This window comes from Nyctereutes procyonoides, unplaced genomic scaffold, assembly GCF_905146905.1.
Source record: "Nyctereutes procyonoides isolate TBG_1078 unplaced genomic scaffold, NYPRO_anot_genome, whole genome shotgun sequence".
In the NCBI taxonomy this organism is placed as follows: Eukaryota; Metazoa; Chordata; class Mammalia; order Carnivora; family Canidae; genus Nyctereutes; species Nyctereutes procyonoides.
Genome location: NW_026575125.1, coordinates 99,000,160 through 99,022,405, shown reverse-complemented (window position 1 = coordinate 99,022,405; position 22,246 = coordinate 99,000,160). Strand labels below are relative to the sequence as shown.

At 50.3% G+C, this 22,246-nt stretch overlaps 1 protein-coding gene across 2 annotated transcripts; it reads right to left on the bottom strand.

Moving 5' to 3' along the window:
- Positions 1-7,780: 7,780 nt before the first annotated feature.
- On the bottom strand, positions 7,781-21,414 carry SASH3 (SAM and SH3 domain containing 3). Of its 2 annotated transcripts, none has more exons than XM_055338258.1 (8): positions 21,205-21,414; positions 14,236-14,331; positions 13,417-13,563; positions 11,684-11,825; positions 10,404-10,552; positions 10,060-10,269; positions 9,753-9,903; positions 7,781-9,228 (listed from the first exon to the last, which is right to left on the bottom strand). In XM_055338258.1, exons 1-8 carry the CDS (start codon positions 21,259-21,261, stop codon positions 9,035-9,037), a joined length of 1,146 nt encoding a protein of 381 aa, XP_055194233.1. In that variant the 5' UTR covers positions 21,262-21,414; the 3' UTR covers positions 7,781-9,034. The 2 variants fall into 2 exon arrangements, with proteins under 2 accessions (XP_055194233.1, XP_055194234.1); XM_055338259.1 differs by having other exon boundaries at positions 7,781-9,225.
- Between the last annotated feature and the right edge of the window lie 832 nt (positions 21,415-22,246).

The following is a 22,246-nucleotide window of genomic DNA, read 5'->3' as shown; positions in this document are numbered from 1 at the left end:
GAAATTTTTCTTTTTGGGGTGAAGCCAAATAATGAAGGAGACTTGAATGGTTTTAGAAATACAGGGAAGTCTGTTTTTTTTTGTGCTTCTGCCTTATTTCTTTACTTGTGCCTAGTGTGAGTAACCAGCCCTTCCCCCACCTTTTGACTCCCTTCCTTTGAGAAAGCCCTCAGCCGAGTGGGACAGGGAGAGGGACCTGTCCTATGTTTGGTACTCTGGGACTGCTTAGATTGGCTCAAGTAGTAACCTAGCAACCGAGCCCCCTCACTCTCCTCATGGCCTAGCCCTGTTAGTGCTTTTCTTCTAGTTCTGTTCATTGATTCTCCTGAGGCTGGGGCCAGGCTAGGGAAAATCACCAAGGGATCACAGTGAACTGATAATTTGCCCTTGTGCCCTGGTACTACTAAAGAACAGGAATGCTTTCAATAATTCCAAAAGCATCTGTGTCAGTTTTAAGAATACATTCTGGGTGGCTCAGTTGGTTGGACATCCAACTCTTGATTTTGGCTCAAGTCATGATCTCAGGCTGAGATCCCCTCATTGGGCTCTGTGCTCAGCAGGAGGTCTGCTTGAGATTTTCTCCCTCTGCCCCTCACCCGCTTGCGTGCATGCTTGAACGAATGTGCCCAGGTGCACATGTGCATTCTCTTTTTCCCAAATAAATAAATCTTAAAAAATATATATATTCTAGGAATCACTTGCTATTCTTAGGCAATAGATTTTAGAAATAGTATCAAAGGCTAAAACTGTGCATATCATTAGTTTTAAAGGATGCAAGCCCAACTCACAAAAAGAGAGTCATTGTGAATTTCATGTTTTGGCTAAATATGAAGTGGGAATGGGAGCTAAAAATCTGCATCTGTACATTTTTGAATGTTCTATAGGATGTTAATGTAAGTGGGATCACCTAGTGTAATTAGCTTGGTCTGATTATTTTACAAATCAACACAAAGTATGTTTTTACAATTTTATTTATTTTTAAACATTTATTCATTCACTTAGAGAGTGTAAACAGGGGGAGGGACAGAAGGAGGGGGAGAGAGCGAATCTCAAGCAGACTCCCCTATGAACAAGGAGTCCAATGCAGGGCTTGATCTCACGACCCTGAGATCACGACCTGACCTGAAATCAAGAGTTGGATGCCTAACTGACTGAGCCACCCAGCTGCCCCTCTTTTTACAATTTTAATATATACACTGAATTTCCAGGAATGCAACAATTATGCAAATTAAGGGAAGATGGCATTTTATTTGGTTCAGAACTTTATCAAGAATTGTGACTTGAAAATCATGTCACCAACAGCAATGCCATTCATGGGTTTTTAAGGTGCCAGTGCAGTGTACCTGTATTTGTCTTTCTTTGTAGTAATTGCATTCACAGTGGTTCTACATATATAAGTGGAAGTCTCTATTATATCTTTTAGTATAGTCTTGTTCAGGCATTTGCATATTGAAATATATATTATCTCATAAACAAACTTCCTTTTTTTCTCCTTTATATTGTAATTAGTGTATTATATTACTATTCTGGAAATGATGTATATAAGCAGGTTATGTTACCTATGAAAGTCATTTCAGGGTGGCAAAGGGCATATCATATTGTATCTACCAAGGGAAGATTGGGGCTGATAGGGTTGACAACCTATTGTATTATATCAAAGGTCCTTTTCTACCTCTAAATATTTGGAAAACTCAGAAAATAAACAAACATCCCTCTTCCCTCACATCCTTAATGTGCTTTTTAATTTTAAAAGCAATACATGATCATTGTTGAACACTGGGAAAGTATAGGAAAGTAAGATGATTTTTTAAATTACCCATAAACTCATCACCAAGATATAATAATCACTGTTAATGTTTTGGTGTATTTCTTTCTAACTTTTTTTCTGTGCATGCATGTGTGTGTGTGTGTGTGTGTGTGTGTGTATAAATATATATCCATCCATCCATATATATGTATGTATTTACATATATATCTTAAGTGAACTCTACCCCCAGCATGGGGCTTGAACTCACAACCCTGAGATCGAGTCACATGCTCTATCAACTGAGCAAGCCAGGTGCCCCAGTGTGCATGTATATTTTTAGACGTAACTGGAATTCAACTATAAATAGAGTTTGTGATCCTGCTTTTTTTCTTAGCATTTTCCATATCATTAGAAATCATTTGAAAATACTTAATGATTCTATAACATATATATAACCCCCTATTGTCAGCCATGTAGGAGTTTCATTTTACATTATTATAAATAATGTTGTGATGAACTTCTTTCTATATAGGTATATCTGTGATAATTTCCTTAGGATAGATTCCTAGAAGTGGAATCACTAGAGTCAAATGGAGTGCTCCTTTAAAGGCTCTCAATAAATATGGCCAAATTGCTTTACAGAAAGCCTGTCACTGTTACTCCTGCCAGCAGTGTATCAGAGAGCCTGCTTCAACACATCTCATTTAAACATTTGGCAATTTGATACTTGTAAAAAATCTCGGTGTCACTTCATTTCTATCTCTTCTGTTAATAATGAGGTCATTTTTCACACCTCCCCTCTGCCTTATATTTCTTGTCATTTGTATTCTGTTAATTGGCTGTCCAAGCCATTTCTTTTTCTTCCGGTATTGGGAGGTTTTCTACTCAATTAGTAAATGAGAACTTGGAGCTCACATACCACCACAGGCCAGGAAATGAGGGGGGCCTTGATTTAAAAGTGGTTTTACAACTCTGAAACATGGTGTAGATGACCTCCCTGACATTCCATACTCCTGCACCTTCTTCAAGCCCCCCTCTTGTTACCTTTTCTGTCAGCCACTGCCCATCTTCAGCTATCTGGTTGTTACCATGTGGCTAAAGGGTTGTAGTTTTGTGCCAAATTAGAGATAGGATGATTGTCATAAAACTGGGGCTCTGTTAAATGACGTTGCTGAAGGGAACATGCTTGCATTTGCTCTTGTTCTCTCACCAAATTAAATATTGTGACTTACCTAAGGTCACATAGACAGTTACTGGTAGAGCTGAGACCAAATCCCAGATGTCCTGACTCCCAGTCCAGAGAGCTTTCTGGCATAACCTAGGTGCAGACAGATAGAGAGGTTTGAATATCTCCAAGTGTCTACTTGAGAGCCTTTCATTTATTGGACATTCAATAACTACTTGTTGAAAACTATGTGCTGGGGTTACCTTTAGGAGAAATTGCATTGCTGACCCCATTCTCTTGTGAGTTAAGAACTAGCAATGATTTTAAGATTTTTTTAATCATTTTGGATTAGTTTTACCAATGATCTCTCCATTTTAAGCATACAGGGAGCTGACTATATATAGTCAGGCTGATATGGGGGTGGTTGCCAGAGTTTTTTTTTTTTTAAACTTAAATCTCTTAAATATTTCTCCAGATCCCTGCACTTAGGTTGAACTGATGATGGGGTTTCTTTAGCACAGAGTCAGGAAGTTGCCTAGTCTGGTTCCCACAGTCAAGTTGGCTGTCCCTTTGTGAGGGTCATTGCCTTGGGCTCCTTCTGACACGATCCCTGGCAGGTCCCAGAGGCAATGGTATACAAATGCTATATTGGTAACTGTGAAGTTATAGGAAAAGGTGAAGCCTACATATCAAGTGCTATAGAATTCCATTTATTTAGGGCCTTCCTGGAGGAGGAGTCTTGGCTAAGTCTAGAAGGGAGGCAGTTCCTTCCCACTTGATTGTGTTGTCCGCTGAATATTATAGAATGTGGCCGACATTGTGTGAAAAGCTAAGGTAGCCTCTATTGTGAAGGAGAGGTGGGAGAGCCACTTCTTTTCCCCAGCTGGGAAACCTCATACCTCATCCTGAATTTCCTGACTTGAAAGGGGGGGAAGGTGTTGGAACTCACTGAGACTACAGTGATCAGTGCCCTTTTTTCCTTTTTTTAAAAAATATTTTATTTATTTATTCATGAGAGACACACAGAGAGAGAAAGAGAGAGAGAGGCAGAGACACAGGCAGAGGGAGAAGCAGGCTCCATGCAGGGAGCCCCATGTGGGACTCGATCCCAGGTCTCCAGGATCACACCCTAGGCTGAAAGTGGCGCTAAACCACTGAGCCTCCAGGGCTGCCCTCCCTTTTTTCCTTTTAAAACCCTGCTTTAGCTTTTGTTTTTAATGCCCTTGGTCTCTAATGGCCCCATCACAGCTTCCACTTATGCCAAAGACCTGGGTGGGGAGACCTTTATGAGTAAGAGTTGGAAGCCATGGCTGGGGCTAGTGACAGACCACACTGCTATAGGGTTTGGCTGGTAAGAGAGGGAATTTGTGGAGTTGACAGCCTTCATTATGAGGTTGTAGGGAAGCTGACCTGGGGAAGTCTAAGGTAAGTTTCTGAGAAATAGGGACAGTGAGTTCATTCAGGTGGGATGTGCTGATTCCCCCAGCTTCTTCCCTGCTGGGCCAGGGAGAAGGAAGTTGCTCCTAACCTTGAATTGGGGAGGAGCTTGCTGGACTCTTAATTTTTCCTTCTTGAATCTGGCCTGTATCCTCTTCCTTCTAGCGGCCCATGGATGTCCAAGGGAGTTGCCTAAAATAACTCTGGTGTTCAGGGCTGATCATACTATTGCGAACTGGGCAGATCCAGGGCTTCCCCACCCCCCCGACTCCTCAGGTGGGCTTACTCTCCATCATCAGCCTGTCTGGGTACCAGAGCTGGCCCCCTCTAGCCTAGATCCCAATATCCAAGGAGCTTGGATATCAGTTTGTCTCTAGGGTCTAGCAATTAGTCTGTAAACAAGCATGTTCTGAAATGGTCTTCATGCTCATTCTTAAACTCAGTACCCTCGAGATTGCAAAAGAGTCAGAGAGCCACCATTTATTGTTACTATGGGCCAGGAATTTATATGCATGATCTCATTTGTTTAACGACCCAAAGAGGTAGGTATTATTAGGCCATTATTCTTTTTTTAAATTTAATTTTTAAAAATCACTTTTTATTGAGATATTATTAACATATAACATAGTGTACATTTAGGATGTGCAGTGTGTTGGCTTGATACATTTATATATTGCGATATTGAATATTTTTATTTTACAGAAAAGAAATGTGTATATATGTAATTACCTGAAGTCATGTAATTACTAAGTGGAGGAGCCAGGATTTGAAGACATTTTAGTTTAACTCCAAAGCCTTTGCCCTTGGTCACTACACAAAGTAGGGATTCAAGGTGAGATGGGCCTTGAAGGGAATGAAACAGAGGGAGGAAGGTGTTGTGGATTTAGGGGTTCTGACATGTTATCATTCATTAAGCATTGATTTTGTGCTGGACACTCTGCTAAGCATTTTACGTACACTAGTTCATTCAATCTTTGTAACAACAGCATGGGGCTAGTACTACTGTCTCCACCTTATTGATTCGGAAAGTGAGGATCGAAGAGGTTAAGTGACTTGTCCAGGGTGACTCAGCTAAGGGACAAAGCCAGGACTTGAACTCGGGTTAGCCCTGACTCTTAACTGCTAGGCTTTGCCTGTCCACTTGCTGTCCCCAGGCCCTAGAGGGGCCTAAGGTCAGAGGAAGAGCCCCATTGCCCTCTTGGACTAGCCCACTTCCACCCTTCCAAGGGGAGCTAGAGGCCATAGCTACCTGGGCCTCTGACATAGACTAGGAGTGGGGATAGAGGGTCTCCAGCTGGGAAGACTCAGCCTCTTGAACTGCAGCCCTCGATTTGTGGGGCCTAATGGATAATACGATGAGGTCCCTATTGGCATCTTCTAGATGTCTATGGGCTGGAGAAGAGGTTCCAGCAGCCCTGCCTGGAGGAGGAGCTTCAGGCCATGGGCTAAAGCCCTACCTGACACTACACTTCTCATCCCTCAGACCCTGGCCTATAGAGTATATTTCCTTGTTGCCTCTCCTCACCTGCCCCTCCTAAAGTCCTGTGGTCATTGGAGTCTTTGCACGACTACCTACTTCCAGCCTATATCCAGCCTATAAACCCAAATGGGGCCAATAGCCCTGAGACACTTCCCACTCTCTTCCCTAGGATGGGTGGGTGGGAGTTCAAATCACTTTCTCAGTCTGATTTTGCTTTTTCTGATATTTCCCTTTTCTCAGCTTAGACCTAATAGATAGATATTACCCAGGGATTTTGAATGGGTTAGGAATCTCCTCTGATGAGGTCCCCTTGCTGTGTGTGGGTTTTAAGTACTATGGGCATTATTCATCCCCCTCTCCCCACCTTTCCAGAAGCCTGTGCCAAAAGACAGCAGGATAATGACTTGGCTACAGCCTCAAGTTGGAGGCCAGAGGTTTGGGTTTTTATTTTTTTCAAAAGTTAAAATGTTGTTCTTTTTTAAATAGACATAAAAATAATAGATACTTTTGAAATTCAAACAAAAGAAAAGAAGAATATAGAAGGTGAACACCTCTCCCTCACTCCTCCACCCCACCCTACTTGTCTCACTGGTAACCATCTGGTGCAGATCTTTCCAGTCTTTATTCTTTTGTATGTTTGCCTTTTCTTAGATAAAAATGGAATCACCCTATAAATAATGTTTTAGTATTTGTTTTCCCCCATGATATAGCACAGATTCTTTTACAGTAAGAATGTTTGTACATTATTTGTATAATTTTAAAATTTTTAATTAAACAATAAAAAACCATGAAGATCTTCCCTGTATCATTAAATATTTTTCTACAACATCATGATTAATGATGCACAGTATTGTGTGAATGAAATATAATGTATCTAACTTACTCCCCATTTGTGTGGTTTCCAATTTCTTACTCTCAGAGACAAAGCTGTTGTGAGAATCCTTGTCCATATATCTGATATATCTGCATGCACTTGTGAGACTCTTTCTGGGGATCAAATCCAAGGAGGGGAATGGCTGGGTCAAAGGGTGTCAAAGGCGCATTACAGGGGGTCAGATTGCCCTCCAAAGGGCAGGGGCCTCTGAAAGCTTGTTGGGCTCCCTGCACAACTTCTTCAACCTGACTGAGCTACAGGTTCCTCCTCTGTAAAATGGGAAGATGATGGTATGTACCTTGGGGCTGGGGGTACTGTGAAGATGATCTGAGAGAATAAATGCAAAATGCTTGGTTTCGGGCAGTAAGTGACAATTATTCAATACCATTGGAGCCGTGAGGCTGTTTGGGCCTCTCCTCATTTCTTTGGTTAGGATACTGCTTGCCACTTAGTGGCTGTGGGTAGCAGGAGCAAAGCCTGGAAGCTGAGTGGCCCTGTCCTCACTCTGGGGGCAGCTCTCAATCCAGTTTGCCCTCCCTAATGCTGTTAATGGCAGCAGAAACAAAGGAAGCCTGGGGTCTCCATCTCTGTCCTACCTTCCTGGAGATAGTGTAGCTTCAGTGGGCACAGGTGGGGCCTGAGAAGAGGTGGCCCCAGAGGGAAGGCCCTGCGAAATCCAAACCTCTTCTATTTGGACACTGGACGGCTCCTAGTTCCGGCCCTTCCTCACTGAGGGGTCCTCAAGGCTCTTGATAAATAATCATTCTAAGAAGACGGACATAGTTACCCCCCCACTCTCAGACCCCAGCAAGGCCTATGGCCCAGGAGCCCGTACTCTGAGGAGAGCTGGTTAGTGGGAAGAGCAGAGATAGCGCTTCTTACTGGAGCTTTCAGTCAGCAGGATCAAGGGCAGTGAGCATCTTCAGGGAAGGGACAGATGGCCCTGAAAGGACAATGGAGGTCATTTTGCCAAGTCCAGCTTTGAAGGATACTGGTCTGACCCTCCCCCAACCCTCCCCCCATAGGAAAGACAATTGGAGACTGTAATTAGTTCCACCTATGTTTATTGCTGCCAACTTAGCCCCCTCCAACCCGTCATATTTACACCAAGCCCTTCCCCTAAGCTAGCTTTTACCAAATTTCCTCAGAGTAGGTCCAGGGGTGTGTTCACTAAGCAGGCAGTCCTAGATGTAGTGGGCACTGTTCCTGGGTTACTCTGTGAATTCAGGGCACAGTCTGGGTACTGAGGTCACCGGAGGCCCCCACTGACAGGTATACTTCCCCCCCCTTCTGGAACTCAGGGTACATCAAAACCTTTTGCAAAGCAAAGTTGGGGGAGTGGGCTCCCCAGTGTCAAGCTTCGTGCTTTCTTTGCTTGTAAGAAGCCGTACAGGTGGCCAAGTCTGAGTTCAGACTTGCGTGTGACTTCCAGGGTGCAGTTCTGTCCTTGGAAGTCAGGTCTGGCGATCTGCCATCAGCCTTCAGAGGAAGTGTCATTGGCCAGGGCTGGGAGTGGAAGGGGAGGCTGCATGTTGTATGAGGTCTGGGCATTGTTTTCAGCCGGGGAAGTTGCAGCTTGGCTTGAGTTATGTGGGGAGGTACAGAATGAATAAGTGGGAGGAGCCATTTCATTTGGGAGCCCAAAGCCCCTTCAGCTCCTCCAGTAAACCCCACTGGCGTCCTGGGCCACAGGTAACAGAAGAGCAGACAATGTCACAGAATGTCCGAGCTGGCCACACTGTCAGCAATATCCATTGTAATTCTCACCAGTTAGTGGCCAAGCCTTTCAGAAAGTTAAGGAGAAGGAATGAGGGAAAGGTACATGCATGTGGCTTTTTCCAAGCCTTGTTTGGGGAAGTGGGTATCTACCCGTGATCAGTTTGGGGCCTCTAAAAGGGCCAGCTTCCCCAGGGTTCTGAAACCGACCTGAAACACTGGGCCCCTGTTTCAGGAGCGGTGTGACAAGGGAAAGTGGTGTGGGGGTGAGGGGGGCTTGAGGGCCTGGGTGGTGAGGGACATGGGTAGGGTGGCCCCTCAGTGTCCCACTCGCTGTGGCTAGGAGCAGGTGGTGCTTAGACGTTCTGTTCTGTGCTGTCCGTAACTGGTGGAGGGAGGGGGCTGGGCAGGTGGGATGTGCCCTTGGGTGACTCCTCATCCACTGCGGCTGAGCCTACAGGGCCCTGGCCGGCCCCTGCAGCCCTGGGCACTCCCAGAGGAGCAGGGCTGGGCTCGGCACCAGTCCACCAGGGTCTGGGCCACCGTGGGAGGCTGGGCCCATCCCTGCAGTCTCTGCTTCTGGGGCCCAGCCTCGGCCATGCCACCACCTCCGCCTCAAGGCGCCCCGGCCAGGGAGAGGCCGTGCAGCTGCTCCTCAGCGCCCGCCAGCTCCACCTCATCACGTCCGCTCTCTGAACCCTCGAAACAGCCAGAGTCTCGAGGAATGTCCACCTTGGGTTCAGACACAGTGTTTGCCACTGGCTCCTGGCTGCTTTCGGTGCCCTCTTCCGCTTCCTCGCTGCCGGCTGCTGGGGGAAAGGAAGGAGATGGAATATTGGGGTGGGGGAGGCTTGGGCCTTAGCTGAGAGGGGGTTCAGAAGCCCAGGGAGCCCCTGTGGGGGGATGGGAGGGACCCTGGGAAGTCCCCTGTAGGCAGTCCTCCCTCCGGGCTCCCTCCTTCCCTGCCCTGCTCACTCTTTCTGGCTTAGAACGGAGTGGGAGTGGTTTCTAAGCGGCAACCCAGGCAGGAGCTCAGCCTTCTTCAGCCCCTAGCTGGGAGCCCAGAAACCTGCGCTTGATTCCTGGCCATGCTATAGCCCCAACTTTGAGGCCTTGAGGACATGCCTTACCTTCTCTGGCCTTAAGTCCCAAAGGGAGTTGGACCCGATCATCCCTTAAGGCCCCTCTGTGGGTAAACTGCCTGAGACTGGAGTTCAAGCGCGGAAAGTGCCTTCCCGCTGCAGAGGGGTGCTGGGGCTGAGAGTGGTCAGGGGGCAGGCCTCCCCCCCAGTACCTGCAGGCACCCCCACATCCTCCTCCTGAGCCCACTCACTGTCGTAGTCCAACAGCAGCTCGGCGGCTGTGAGCAGCTTGGCTCGATGTTGTGGGTCTGTGATGTTCAGCTCATTGAGGTGCGTTTCTCGAAGCTCTTTGAAGTCCTCTAGAGTCTGGTAGCCATTGAGCAGCAGGGTGGACGTGTGCTCCTGCGGGCAGAGGTGGACCACCAGGGTGTGGCCACTCGCCAGCCACCCCTGCATTGGGATCCCTCCCTTCCCACACAGCTGACCATGCCCCGGCCTCTAGCCCCAGGCCAAGTGCGCCTCCCTTGCTCTGAGACGGGCCCAGGTCCCAGCTCAAACCTCTAGGCCTATGCGCTCCAGCAGCTCGTGCAGAGTCTTTGGCTTGGGCCTCTTGCCCTTGCTTTGTCGGCGGCTGGGGCGGGCCGGCCCCGCGGCCTCCTCTGGCAGCACATCCACATAGATGAACTTGAAAGATCCCAGCCTGCCATTGAGCAGGCCCAGCCATGTGCCCACGGGTGGCTTTTCAATGATCTGGATCACATCTCCTTTCTGTGGGAAGACAGGAGCACAGAGGAGAAGTGTATTTCCTGGCTTCTGCCGACATCGTCCTACTCTGGTGCAATACAGCCTCCTCTGTGGGCACAGCCTGCCATGCTTGGGAGAGGCCTAGATGCCAACCTTACCTGCAGTTTCAGCGAGTCATGGTCATAGGGGCTGGGAGTGAAGTCGGTGTGGACTCGTGCCCTGCCACAGAAGGGCCCTGTGTACTGGGGGGCAGGTGGTTCCTCTCCAAAGCTGCCAGAGCCTGGGCTGGGGCTGCAAAGCTCACTGCCTGCAGGAGATGGGGCAGGGAGGAGGGTCACCTTTGTCCCAAGACAGCTGGGGCAGTACCCAGGAGGTACCTTCCAAGGGCTGTGGCTAGAAATCCCAAGGCCACCATACAGAAGCACAGCTTCATCTGTGGGGCCTCAGACATGAAAATCGTTGACCACAGCAGGAGAAATGGGACTAAAGAATGAGCACGTTGGGAAAACCTCTGGAGACTGGTTCAACAACCCAATGAACAGATAAGGAAAACAGAAGCCAGCCAGGCCAACTGAGAGCCCAAGACCTCTCACCTTATAATTGGTCTCAACTCCAGGTCTTCTGACTCCCACTCCAGTGCTCCTGGAAGCCACCTTCCACCCGGGAAAACACACCCTAAACTAATATTTTACTTTCTGTACTTACTAAGACTCAATGTCTAGTTACAACATCATATGGAAACTCAGATGGTCTCTTTCTCTCTGGGAAGGGCGGGATGAAGGGCCTTGTAAGTGGCTTTCAGTAGGGAGGGGCTGGGAGGTGTATGTGGAGCCAGTGAAAGAGCACAGAAGTTAGAACTAGCCTGAAGAGTGAGAAGGGCAGTTCCTCCGTGGGTCTGTAGCTCAGAGCCTGCAGCCCCTCCTGCCCAACCCCACAGACACCGAGAAGATGCCAAATCATGCCCTGAGCCCAGTGAACCAAAGGGCTAAGAGGCTGTCTTCCCAGCTGGAGACCCTTTATCCCCATCCCCAGCCTGGGATGTCAGAGGCCCAGGTGACTGTAGCCTCTAGCTCCCCTTGGAAAGGTGGGGATGGGCTAGTCCAAGAAGGCAATGGAGCTCTTCCTCTCCCTTGGGCCCCTCCAGGGCCTGGGGACAGCAAGTGGCAGCTCCTGTAGGGTAGACCTATGTTCAAGACTGAGTCATCTTGGGCAAGTGAAAACCTCCCTGAGCCTCAGTTTTCACATCAATAAAGTGGGGATAGTAGCGTTGGTACCATGCAGTTGTAAAAATGTAACATGACAAGGGCTGGGCAAATTCCCAGAAGGCAAACTGTAAAGGTTCATTTCTCTTACCTCCCTCCCAGACAGCCACCTGCATGGCCTTAACCCAGTCCTCTTCTCCAGACTTAGCAGATGTCCCCTTCTGTCTCCTACTCACCTGTGGATGCCTGACGGCTAAGTGCTGGGAGCTCTCGCTCCTCGTGCTCAGAAAAGGCCAGTGCCATCTTCTCAGGGCTGGGGCTGTCCAGGCTGCAGTCTGGAGATGTCGGGGAGGCGGAGCCCTCCTCCAGAGTGTCTCCCTGCAGGGGAGGGGAGGCAGGGAGCCCTGAGCAGCCCTGGCCGGGGTGCCCATGGGGCAGCGCCGGGCACAGAAGAAACGGGCCTGAGCTCTCCAGAGGACTGGGGTCTGGCTTGAGCACCCCCCCACCCCGCTCTGCCACTTAGAGGCTGCACCACACTCTCTGAGCCCATGTTCCTGCTTCTGTGAAGTGGGAATGACCGTCCTCACCCCACTGACCTCATGCAATGGGGGCGCGGGTGAATGTGCTTTGTCAGCATAAAGTGGTGATGTCCACACATTGGACTTAGGCTGGACTGGGGCAGAGTCCCACACACAGGGGCCACTGGCCAGGAACTACTTTCTGCCCTGCTCCTCTGGGCCAGCCAGGCATGCTTGCCTGCTCATTTCATCCTCACGGCCATACTTGAAGGTAAGTGCTGCGATAATTCCAAGTTTACAGAGGAGAAGTCATGGAGAAATGTTCCCAAGGCTGCACAGGAACCCACAACTGAGCTGGCCTGACTCCAGAGCTCCTCTGCCTCACCAGCCCTCAGGGCGGTGGCAGCCCTTTCACAAGTGGCTCTCTAGGAATCAAAGCCCGGATGCCAATTCCTGTGTTGTAAATACTCCCCACCGCTGCCAACATCCAGCTACCGCTGTGAGGTCACTGACCCACCAGCACCCCTCTGTGGGCTGATTCCACCACACAGAGGCCGTAGATGCTAATAACCACAAGAGCACAGAGATCAGTGAACCATAGTCTAAGAATTGGGAAATCATGAGTTTGGAAGATGGACCGTAGTCTCTTTATTTTTAACATAATTTCTTTCATTCTAAGTTTATAGAATTTAATTTTCAGTAATGGTGGGGTTTCACACCTGCCTCACAAAATTCCTGAAAATTTGACCAACTGCTGTCCTGAGCTGGTATGGCACACCACCACCTGGGAACCTTCTGGAAGAGCCCAGAGCACAGGCCACTCACTGTGTGTTCCACCCTTTCTCCCTGGGCCCCAGCCAGCCTTCTCTATTTTTTCGCACTGGGGCCACTCTTCCAATCCAGTCTTCCCAATACCAGAGGCTAGTTCCAAGCAAAACTTTGAGGTGAATGAATTCGCATCAGGCAATCCCATATCCTTTTCAGTGACTCCCCCTTCAGGCCTGTCTTCTTAGGAAGCTTCTGTTATGCAGACTTTCATACCCCCTCAGACCCCCTCGTGCTCCCTTGGGAAGTGCCTCACTGCCAGTCCGTGGCTGAGTGAGCTCTCCTCTCATAGGACCTTCCTTCTCTCTCTTTTTAAAAAGATTTTATTTATTCATGAGACACAGAGAGAGGAGAGAAGCAGAGAGATAGGCCGAAGGATAAACAGGCTCTCCATGGGGAGCCCGATGCGGGACTCCATCCCAGGACCCTGGGATCATGCCCTGAGCCAAAGGCAGATGCTCAACCACTGAGCCACCCGGGTGTCCTGGGATCTTCCTTCTCATATGGAATCAGGCCCTCAAGCACAGTACCTGAGGTATGGCCGGCAAGGTGGCTGTGCTCACACCCTGCCAGAGCACTGCCTGTCCCCTCCCATTCCCTCCCCTCCCCCGCACTGCAAGCCTCACCATCTCTTCTGACAGGGCCTTCACCATCATCTTGCCCATCTTCCTGTTCATGGTTCGGGAGATCACGGCCCTCCACTTTTTCCCCAGCTTTTTGCCACTCTTCCCAGCATCTTCTGTGGTAGGGACACTTGAGTCGTCTTCTGGAATCTGTGACAACAAAGGAGGAGGTCCAGGATTTAGGGGCAGAAGGAGGCCTTCAGGTCCTAGTAGAGAATGTGGGGTGGGAATGAGAGGCCCCCCATCCCTTCCCTCCTAGCCCCCACCCTGTCCCATACTCAGCCCTATTAATTTGTAATTATTTTGACAATTACAGTTGACCCTCAAACGACGGGGTTGGAGGTGCCAACTCTCCCCACTGCTGCGCACAGATGAAAATCCATGTATAACATTTGACTCCCCCAAAACTTAACTATTAATAGCCTACTGTTGACCAGAAGGCTTACCAATGACATAAACAGTGGATTAACACATATTTTGTATGTATGTGTACTATATACTGTATTCTTACAATAAAGTAAGCAAGAGAAAAGGAAACATTATTAAGAAAATTGTAGGGAGGACAAAATACATCTATGGTCCTGCACTGTATTTATTGAAAAAATCCAACTGTAAGTGGACCCATGCTGTTCAAACCCGGATTGTTCAAGGGGTCAACTGTAACTTGTAATTGCAAAGAATGTGGGGGAATTCTTGGGGCCCAAATTTGGGAGGTAGAAGGGTTGGCTTTCTGTAAGCCGGCTTTCCTGAACAATCCACAAATCTCCTCTTCCCCCACCCAGGGCCAGCAGCCAGATCCCCCTGGGAGGCTCTGCAACTCACATTATCATCCAGATTAAATTCCTTCTCGCTCACCACGGGGGAGCTGGGTTTGGATTTGGCAAAATCCTTGAAGCTGCTGGAGCGCTGAAGTGAGAGCTGGAAGAAGCAGACGTGCTGCCGTCAGTGATGCTCGGTGGAGTAAAGAGCAGGGACAGTGTCACTCAGCGCCACAGGTGCCCTGAGGACCCAGGGCTAATGAGGTAAAGCATCAAAGTTGTGCTTGGAGCCACCTGGCTTCCTGCTCTTCTTCAGCCAAGAGTAGACTCTGATGTGGGCCCCAGAGCAAGCCTCAGACTCAGGAGTCTCCAAGCCCAGCCAGGCCTCAGACAAAGCCCACATTTCCACCAGCACCTGCAGTCTGCTCCCCAGAATTCTGGAGGCAGTGAATCAGAGCAAAAGCATAGCTCCCACTAGAGGTGTCCCCTCTTCGCGACAATAGCATCACCTTTATTTACATAACAGAGCAAACCTTCCCCAACACCGCAGCCTCCTCTTTGCCCTGGACCTGTGGCAAGCATGATGTTCCTGTCACCGTAAGAATGGTGAATGCATCGAGGTCTCCAGCTTGATGAATCTGTGTCCCCAGAAGAACAAGGCAATCCCCCCCCCCCCAGGAGTCAGTAAGACCTGGCATTATGCTTCCTGGAAACCTTCAGTCAAGGCTTATTAAGGGAAGGTGCCAACAGATTTGGGATGTGACCGATTTGGGCTAATTTAGTAAAAAAAAAAGTTGCTGTTTTTTCTTCCTTCACCTCGGCTTTTAACCTTAGCCACTAACACGATGAGCTGGCTTACTGATGCTGTGCTGCGCCAGTGTTTGGACTTTTAAAGCCAACTGATTGTTTGCACTGAAGAGACTATTTTCAAGAAATGAGCTTTCTTAACTGTATATGCGTGCAAATGGCAAGATAGCAGCCAGAAGCCAGGGCTGAGCAGGTAAGGAGTCAGGCTCTACATACAAGAAGTGAAGGCTGAGCCCGAATCAAGATCAACAGTCAAGACCAGAGATACATACAGGAACCAGGGTTCACAGATGGCCAGACAGATAAAGCGGGATAGACTGCAGACACCAGAGATAAGGGCTTGAGGAACCGAAGCCCCAAACCCACACAAAGCTGAAAGTTTCACATCCTCTTTCCTATGAAGGGGGGGGTCCACTGACAACCCCCCAGGGCAGGGGCAATATCACCTGCCCCCACCCACAATTGGCCCCAATTCCTGGGGCCTCTGGCGGTAGGGGGAGACTCTTGGGGACTTTTGTTCTCTTGGTGGGTCTTGACCAAAGCAAGCCAGCTCTCAGGGTCAGGGGCCACACCTCCCTAGGGGTGGCGGCAAGTTAGGGGACCAGAAACTGGGTCAGTGGTCAGGCCAAGCAGACACTACCACCAGGAGGGCCTCCTGGATGAGGCACCTACAGCCTCAGTCAGAAAGCCTCTTCTGGGCTACGCTGGGGAGTTGGGTAAGGGGGGCGTGAGTGGACATGGCGGGAGAGCATGACCGTGGGGCGACTGCTCTGGTTCCCATGCATCTCCTCCATCGTCTTTCCTTGGCTTTCCCCACCCACTATTCTTTCCTCTTTTTCTCCCTTTCTTTCCCCTTCTCTCCTCCACCTTTTGTTTATTTCCTCTTCTTGAATGGCTAGGATGCAGCTGCCTGGATAACTTCCTCCTCTTATTGCCTGGAAAAGAGGGAACAGAGAGAGGGTGGGCACCAGGCTGGCCAGGGCCCAGGGAGGGCAGGCCGGGCTGCTATTTATAGACCGATGGGACCTATTATGGCCTTCTTTGCACCACCCCCTCCGCTTGGTCTGCAGACAAGGAGGCTGAGAGTCGCCCCAGAAGCCCCAGGGACTGGTGAGCATGCAAGAGGGCAGGCCCAGGGCCAGAAGTGGACTTTGTTGGGGAGAGTAAACTCACCACCAGGCTGCAGTTCTTTCCTCTTCCTGTCATTAATCTGCAGGCTGGGGGTTCAGAGGAGGACCTTTGGCCCCCCGGGGACCTGACGTCAGGGCCCTTGTATCCCAGCTTCAGCTCAAAGCAGGAGGAGACAACCCCAAAGGGCCATAGGTGGTGCTGGGACTTGGACCCTGCTGGCCTCTCCTTAGCGGGATGTGGAAAGGACTAGATATGTGCTTCAGGTGTCCAAGGGAGGGATTGGCCAGGGTGGCCTTTTGCCCGGCCTACCCCCAACCTCAGGGGCAATCACAAATATCCTAAACGCTTTTTGATGGCCCTGAAATGATCCCCAACCCATCTTCGAGTTGAAATCCTTGAGACACCTTGGATTTTCCACCTGGCTTCCCTTTGGGGTGAGGCCTTCTTGGGGGTCCAGGGCAGGAGGTAGTACCATACACTGTTGGCCCCTCTTCCATGTCCAAGGGGAGTACGTGGGCCTCTCAGAAACAGCTACTTTCCTGGCATCAGACGTTGGTGAGTTCAACTCTGGGATGTGTGACAAATCATTTAACCTCCCTGACCCTCAGAGTCTGTCAGCTGGCAGGCAATCACATCTTGGTTCTGCCATTGACCAGCTGTGTAAAGTGGAGAGAGTTCCTCAACTTCTCTGGGCTTCCATTTCCTCATGGGTAAAATGAAGACAAGAGCGCCTACTTCACTGATTGCTGTGAGGATAGAAGGCTCTACTGCAACCCCTTAGCGAATGTCTGTGTGTGCTCAGCCTTTTTTCTGACCCCCTCCAGACTCTTGCCCAGGGGGTGCCCTACCTGGAACACTCCATCCTTCTCTGTCACCCCTAGTTTCTCCCTTCCTTCAAAATCCAATGGAACTGGAAACAGCCCACATGCCCATCGATGGTAGAATGGATACAGGAGTTGTAGAGTCATCGAAGGGAGTAGTGGCTAGAAGTGAGCTTAGTACAGCTCTCACTAATGATATGGATGAATCTCAAAGATACACTGTTGAGCAGAAGGGGCCAGCACCAGAGTACATTATATAGTTCCTCATATAAAAAGTTCAAAACCTGGCAAAACTAAGCTATGCCATTGGAAGTTAGGATAGTGGTTACTCTTAGGGAAAGGGAGTATGTAGTGACCGATAGGAGCATGAGAGAAGCTTCTGGAGTGTCAGAAGTGCTTTTTTTTTTTTAAGGTAAGCTCTATGCCCAACATGGGGCTTGAACTCACAACCCGAGATCGAGAGCTGCATCCTCTACTGACTGAGCCAGCCAGGTAGCCCGAAAGTGCTTTGTTGCTTGATTTGGGTGCTGCCTATGAAGGAATGTTCACCTTACGGTTCATTGAGTGGAACACTTATAATTTATGCACTTCTTTGGATGGATATTATACATCCACAGGAAGGCTTTTCAAATCCAGTTTCGAAGGTGCTGTCCTCTGTAGGAAGCCTCCCCTGATCACCCCCTCAGAGTCTCACACTGCCCCCATTAGCATCTTCGTCCCCTGCTTCCTAAGCAAACTTGGCTCTTACCAGGTGTCTCTGCAACTAGCCTCTCTGCTCCTTCAGCATACCACTCATATACCCAGCACCCTCTGGGCTCCAGGCACTGGCCTGTGCATGTGTGGGTGGGAATCCAGTAAGAAAGGGGTGAAGCACCTCCCATGTGCCCTGCACCCTGCCAACCACTTTGCGTGTGCTGGCTTACCTCAGCTTCACCACAGCCCCAACTTATATCCTTGCTGCCCAGCTGAGGAGACCAAGACTCAGAAACGAAGTGTCCTAGGCAGAGTTACCCAGCGGGCAGGAGCAAGAGCAGGGCTTTGAACCCAGATATGGGACTCTGGAACCCTGTGTGTGTGTTGCTGTGCTCAGAGCTCACCAAAGTGCCTCCTGGTAAAGAAATGGATTGAGCATAATGGAAACTGTGGGTGGTGTTTGAAGGGAGGCTCCAGGGGAGCAAGTGGGAGCGTGGAGGAGGAAAGGCTCCAGAAGGCTTCATGGAGGAGGCATGTTTAAGCTGGGCCATGCAGGGGAGCCAGGATTTCTCCAGGAGGGGCTGGGAAATGTTTAAACAAGAATGAATTAGAAACACTCTGAGCATAGTCGGCATGGTGGGAGGTGGAGCAGAAAAAGCCATGGAAGATTCCTTGCCAGTCATGCCAAGAAACTTGGGCACTAGCCTGGGGGCAACGAGGAGCCACTGGAAATACAATGCATATGCGGGAGGGGGTGTCATGTAGAGGTGTGCTTTCCTACTGATGCTCATCAGATTCTCCTAGTACTTCTGGGATCAGTGCAGGGACAGGAGGGTAGAGGGAGAAGGGGTCAAGTCTCTGGAGACTGACAAAGCTTGGCTTGGATTCCTGCTCTGCCACCTACTAGCTGTGTGAACTTGGGTAAGTCACTTCACCTCTCTGGGACTTGGGCATAAACCAGACATAACGACAATACCTGCCCCCGCCTCACAAGGTCCTCCTGAGGAGTCAACGAGCTAAGATATGGGTAGAGCGCATGGCACCTGGCGCCTGATGAGTCCTCCCTTAGTACAGGCTCTCGGTGCTTTTAAGTCTGGTTTCCTCCACTTTAGGGCCAGGACTGAGACTTGGCCTTTGCAGCGTGCTCCCCGCGCCCGCCCATGCCTACAGCACCCTCTCATATGCAGATGCCCACACGTGACAGCGCGCTCTCACATTGATTGTTCCAGGCCATCTACACAACCTCCTCAGCCCAGCCAGTCAAGAGCTATCCTCCTTTTCCAAGATGAAGGAGGAACCGAGGCCCAAAGGAGGTCAATGACCTGTCCAAGGTCCTACAGCTAGAACCTGTGGGATTTGAACACCCCGCCCCCCCTTCATGCCCCCTGCCCAACACATTGTTTTCTGGCGGGCTTGGGAGGAGGAGGAGGGGCAGGAGACAGAAAGAGGCCTCACTTGCCTTTGTGCTTTCCCCTCCACCACATCCCCTCAGCCACTGAGAAGAAGGGACGTGCCTGAGGTCACAGTGCTGGAGCTGGGCTGCTGTCCTTGGGCCTGGGGAAGATGCTCTCTCTACTCCTGGAAGCTTGGCTTTTCTTAGCACCTTTCCACAGTATTGGGGCTCAGAGAGTGGCTCTTGAGGCTGGTCAGGCTCAGGTAGGGGTGGGGCAGGGCTTGCCTGGATGATTTTCCCTAGAGTGACATGGACCTCTGAGTGCCGCACCGGCCTTGCTTCTCCTGGGGGGAACCTGAGGGTAGAATTCCAGAGGCCTCACCACCAAATACAGAATCTGGATAATGAGAGTCAGGGAAGGAAATGGGGACCTCCAGCTTCTGGGTGCCCTTGGGCATCTCCGTCCTAGGTGGCACAGGGTCCCCTTGTCAAAGTGTCAGCTCTTTCTCAAGCTCTTTCCTCCAGCTCAGCTTGCCTGTGGTTTGGGGCTCAGCACTGTCTATAGCAGCCTCTGTTTCCCACCCCCATCAACCAGAGAGCAAGGGGAAGTGGGGCCTGCTCACCGAGGAGTGGCAGCCAGTGGCAAGTCTGTTGGGACTAGCACCAAGTGGCGCTTGGATGCGGATGACGGAGCCTGTGCGAAGACTCATGAATGTTTACCCCCCTCTGCCCACCTCCATTGCAACTTTAGAGAAGCATCTGGGGTGGGGAGAGTACAGCCGGAAGTGACAGCCACCCCAGGACCTGAGAGGGCGCAGGATGCACACACCAGTGCCCTGCGGCTCAGCCTTTGAGCTGGCTCGATCTCCACTTGGGAGTTGCTCCCCTGACAAGGGGGCTCCCCCACAGGGCACCTGGGCTGAGCTCCAGGGAAACCAGCAGGACATAGTGAGGGATTGGAGAGACCCCGAGTGTGGGCCTGGGGCTAGGCCTGGGTTTCTTGGACTTGGTTCAAGCCTGCCTGGGGATGGTCCTAGGATCCCGTTGGATGTGTGGAATGTATTTTTTGATTGCCTGGGAGAGTCCCATAATCAAATAAAAGAATAAGTCTAGAAATCCTCAAATCCAACTAGAGAAACCTAGATCTGGCAGTCTTCAAGAAATCTTCTGGTTTGGCCTCTGCCCTCTGCTCCAGGACAGCTGCTTTTCCTCTTGGCCTTTAGAATCCCTCCACTGAATCTGTCCTCCTCAGCCCTCACTCTTCCTTTCCATCTCACCAGCTTTATTTTTTTTTTAATTTTTTTTTATTATTTATTTATGATAGTCACAGAGAGAGAGAGAGAGAGAGAGAGAGGCAGAGACACAGGCAGAGGGAGAAGCAGGCTCCATGCACCGGGAGCCCGACGTGGGACTCGATCCCGGGTCTCCAGGATCGCGCCCTGGGCCAAAGGCAGGCGCCCAACCGCTGCGCCACCCAGGGATCCCAATAATAATTCACCAGCTTTATTTCTCATTTCTCATTTTTCACAAATAACTTGTCCCTGCCTGGACAGAACCTGCATGCCCCCTGCATCCCACTGTTTTTTTCAGAGACCCGTTTCTTGGGTCTAGAAATCACATGGGGCCTCCTCTCCAGGTTGTCCACCTCTCCCATGGGCCTGGGGAGCTGCAACAGAGCAGAAGCAAGTGGGCAGAGTCTGGCCATGGCCAGAGGGCTGGGGCCCCAGGAGCATCATGGCGCCTATCTGGGTGGCCTAGTAGGGCCCCTTGAGCGAGATGGCTCCTGAGAGGCGGTGCTTGAGCAGAAGCAGTGGCAGGACCAGCGCAAGGGAGACAATGAAATACAGTCCTATGATGCAACTTGAGAAGTGTATTTTGTGATTCTTGAATTCTAGTCTAGGATTCTAGCTCCTGATTTTAGGTCTCTGTCCCATCACTGTAGGGTTGAATTCTGTAACTCTAGACTTCTAAGTGTCTATAACCCTGATTCTCTAGATTTTGAAAGTCTCTTCTATACTTTTGTTACTATGGTAACCTTGGGGACCCTAACCCATTGCCCTTGGGAGAATGCCCTTGCCTACAGACTCAACACTCCCCCTTTGGCTCTTCCCACTTCTGAGAGTCCTGGAGGGAATGGGTGGAGAGAACAGAGGGAAGGGGAAAGTGAGTTTCCAGAGATGCTCCTCACCTTTCTCTTCTGAGTGGGCTCCTTCTCACTGGCGTTGGAGGGTTTGCGGCGCAACATGGTCCTTTACCCTGGTGACACTCCGTCCTTGCAATCCTAAATGTCAAGATGCCAAGTCCTCTTGCTCAGCCTCGCAAGCACCGTCCAGGGGGCACGGCATGGACCGAGCCTCTAGCTGCCACTCTGAGTGCTGCAGTGGCAGCCTCAGGGGTACAGGCCATGGACACCCAGCGGCAGCAAGCATACAGGAAGCCCTGCCACGTGACGTGCTCTTACGGCAATCGCAGCCCCTGCCGGCCCCTAGGGAGGAAGGAAGTCCCAGCTTCAGTCTCCAGAGATTCCGATACAGATGGCTCTTAGGTTGAACAAGCAGAGAAAAGTCCCTACCCTGATGTCTCATGTCAATCAGCACCAGTCCTTCTCATCTCCCTGGAGGTGACCAATCCACTCGACATTATATGGCCTATTCAAGCCTCTTACCTTGCTGACCAGAATCCAGAATCCAGAAGTTGGGCCATCTCTCTCTGCCTGTTGGACCAAAGCTCCTGGTCACCTGACATCACTAGGTTGTCGCTACCACCACTACCACCCCTACAGCCATGACCCTACAGTCATCCCCATTGTCACCAGCATACTTACAGTGAACACCCTTGGCCGTCGCCCCCACAGTCATCACCATTGCAACTAGCACCCTCACCATCGTCAGCCTCATGGCTGTCACCCTCATGGGCATTCCAGCTAGTCACAATGATCTGACCCCCACAATGATCTGACCCCCTCCAACCATCATCCTTACAATCATCACTCTTGTAGCCATCATGATACCTCCGTAGGGGTCACTGTGGCAGTCATCCCCACTTCCATCACCACCACTTGCTAGAGCAGCCACTCCTGCAGTCAACGCCCCTCAGCCATCCACCTCTATCTGCCCCCCTCTGCTGTCACTGTCATGGCCATCTCCCTACAGGTACCATCCCCACTTACACCATCTATAGCCATCCTGGCCAGACAGTCAGGCCTGGGGTCAAAACCCCTTGGCTCTCCC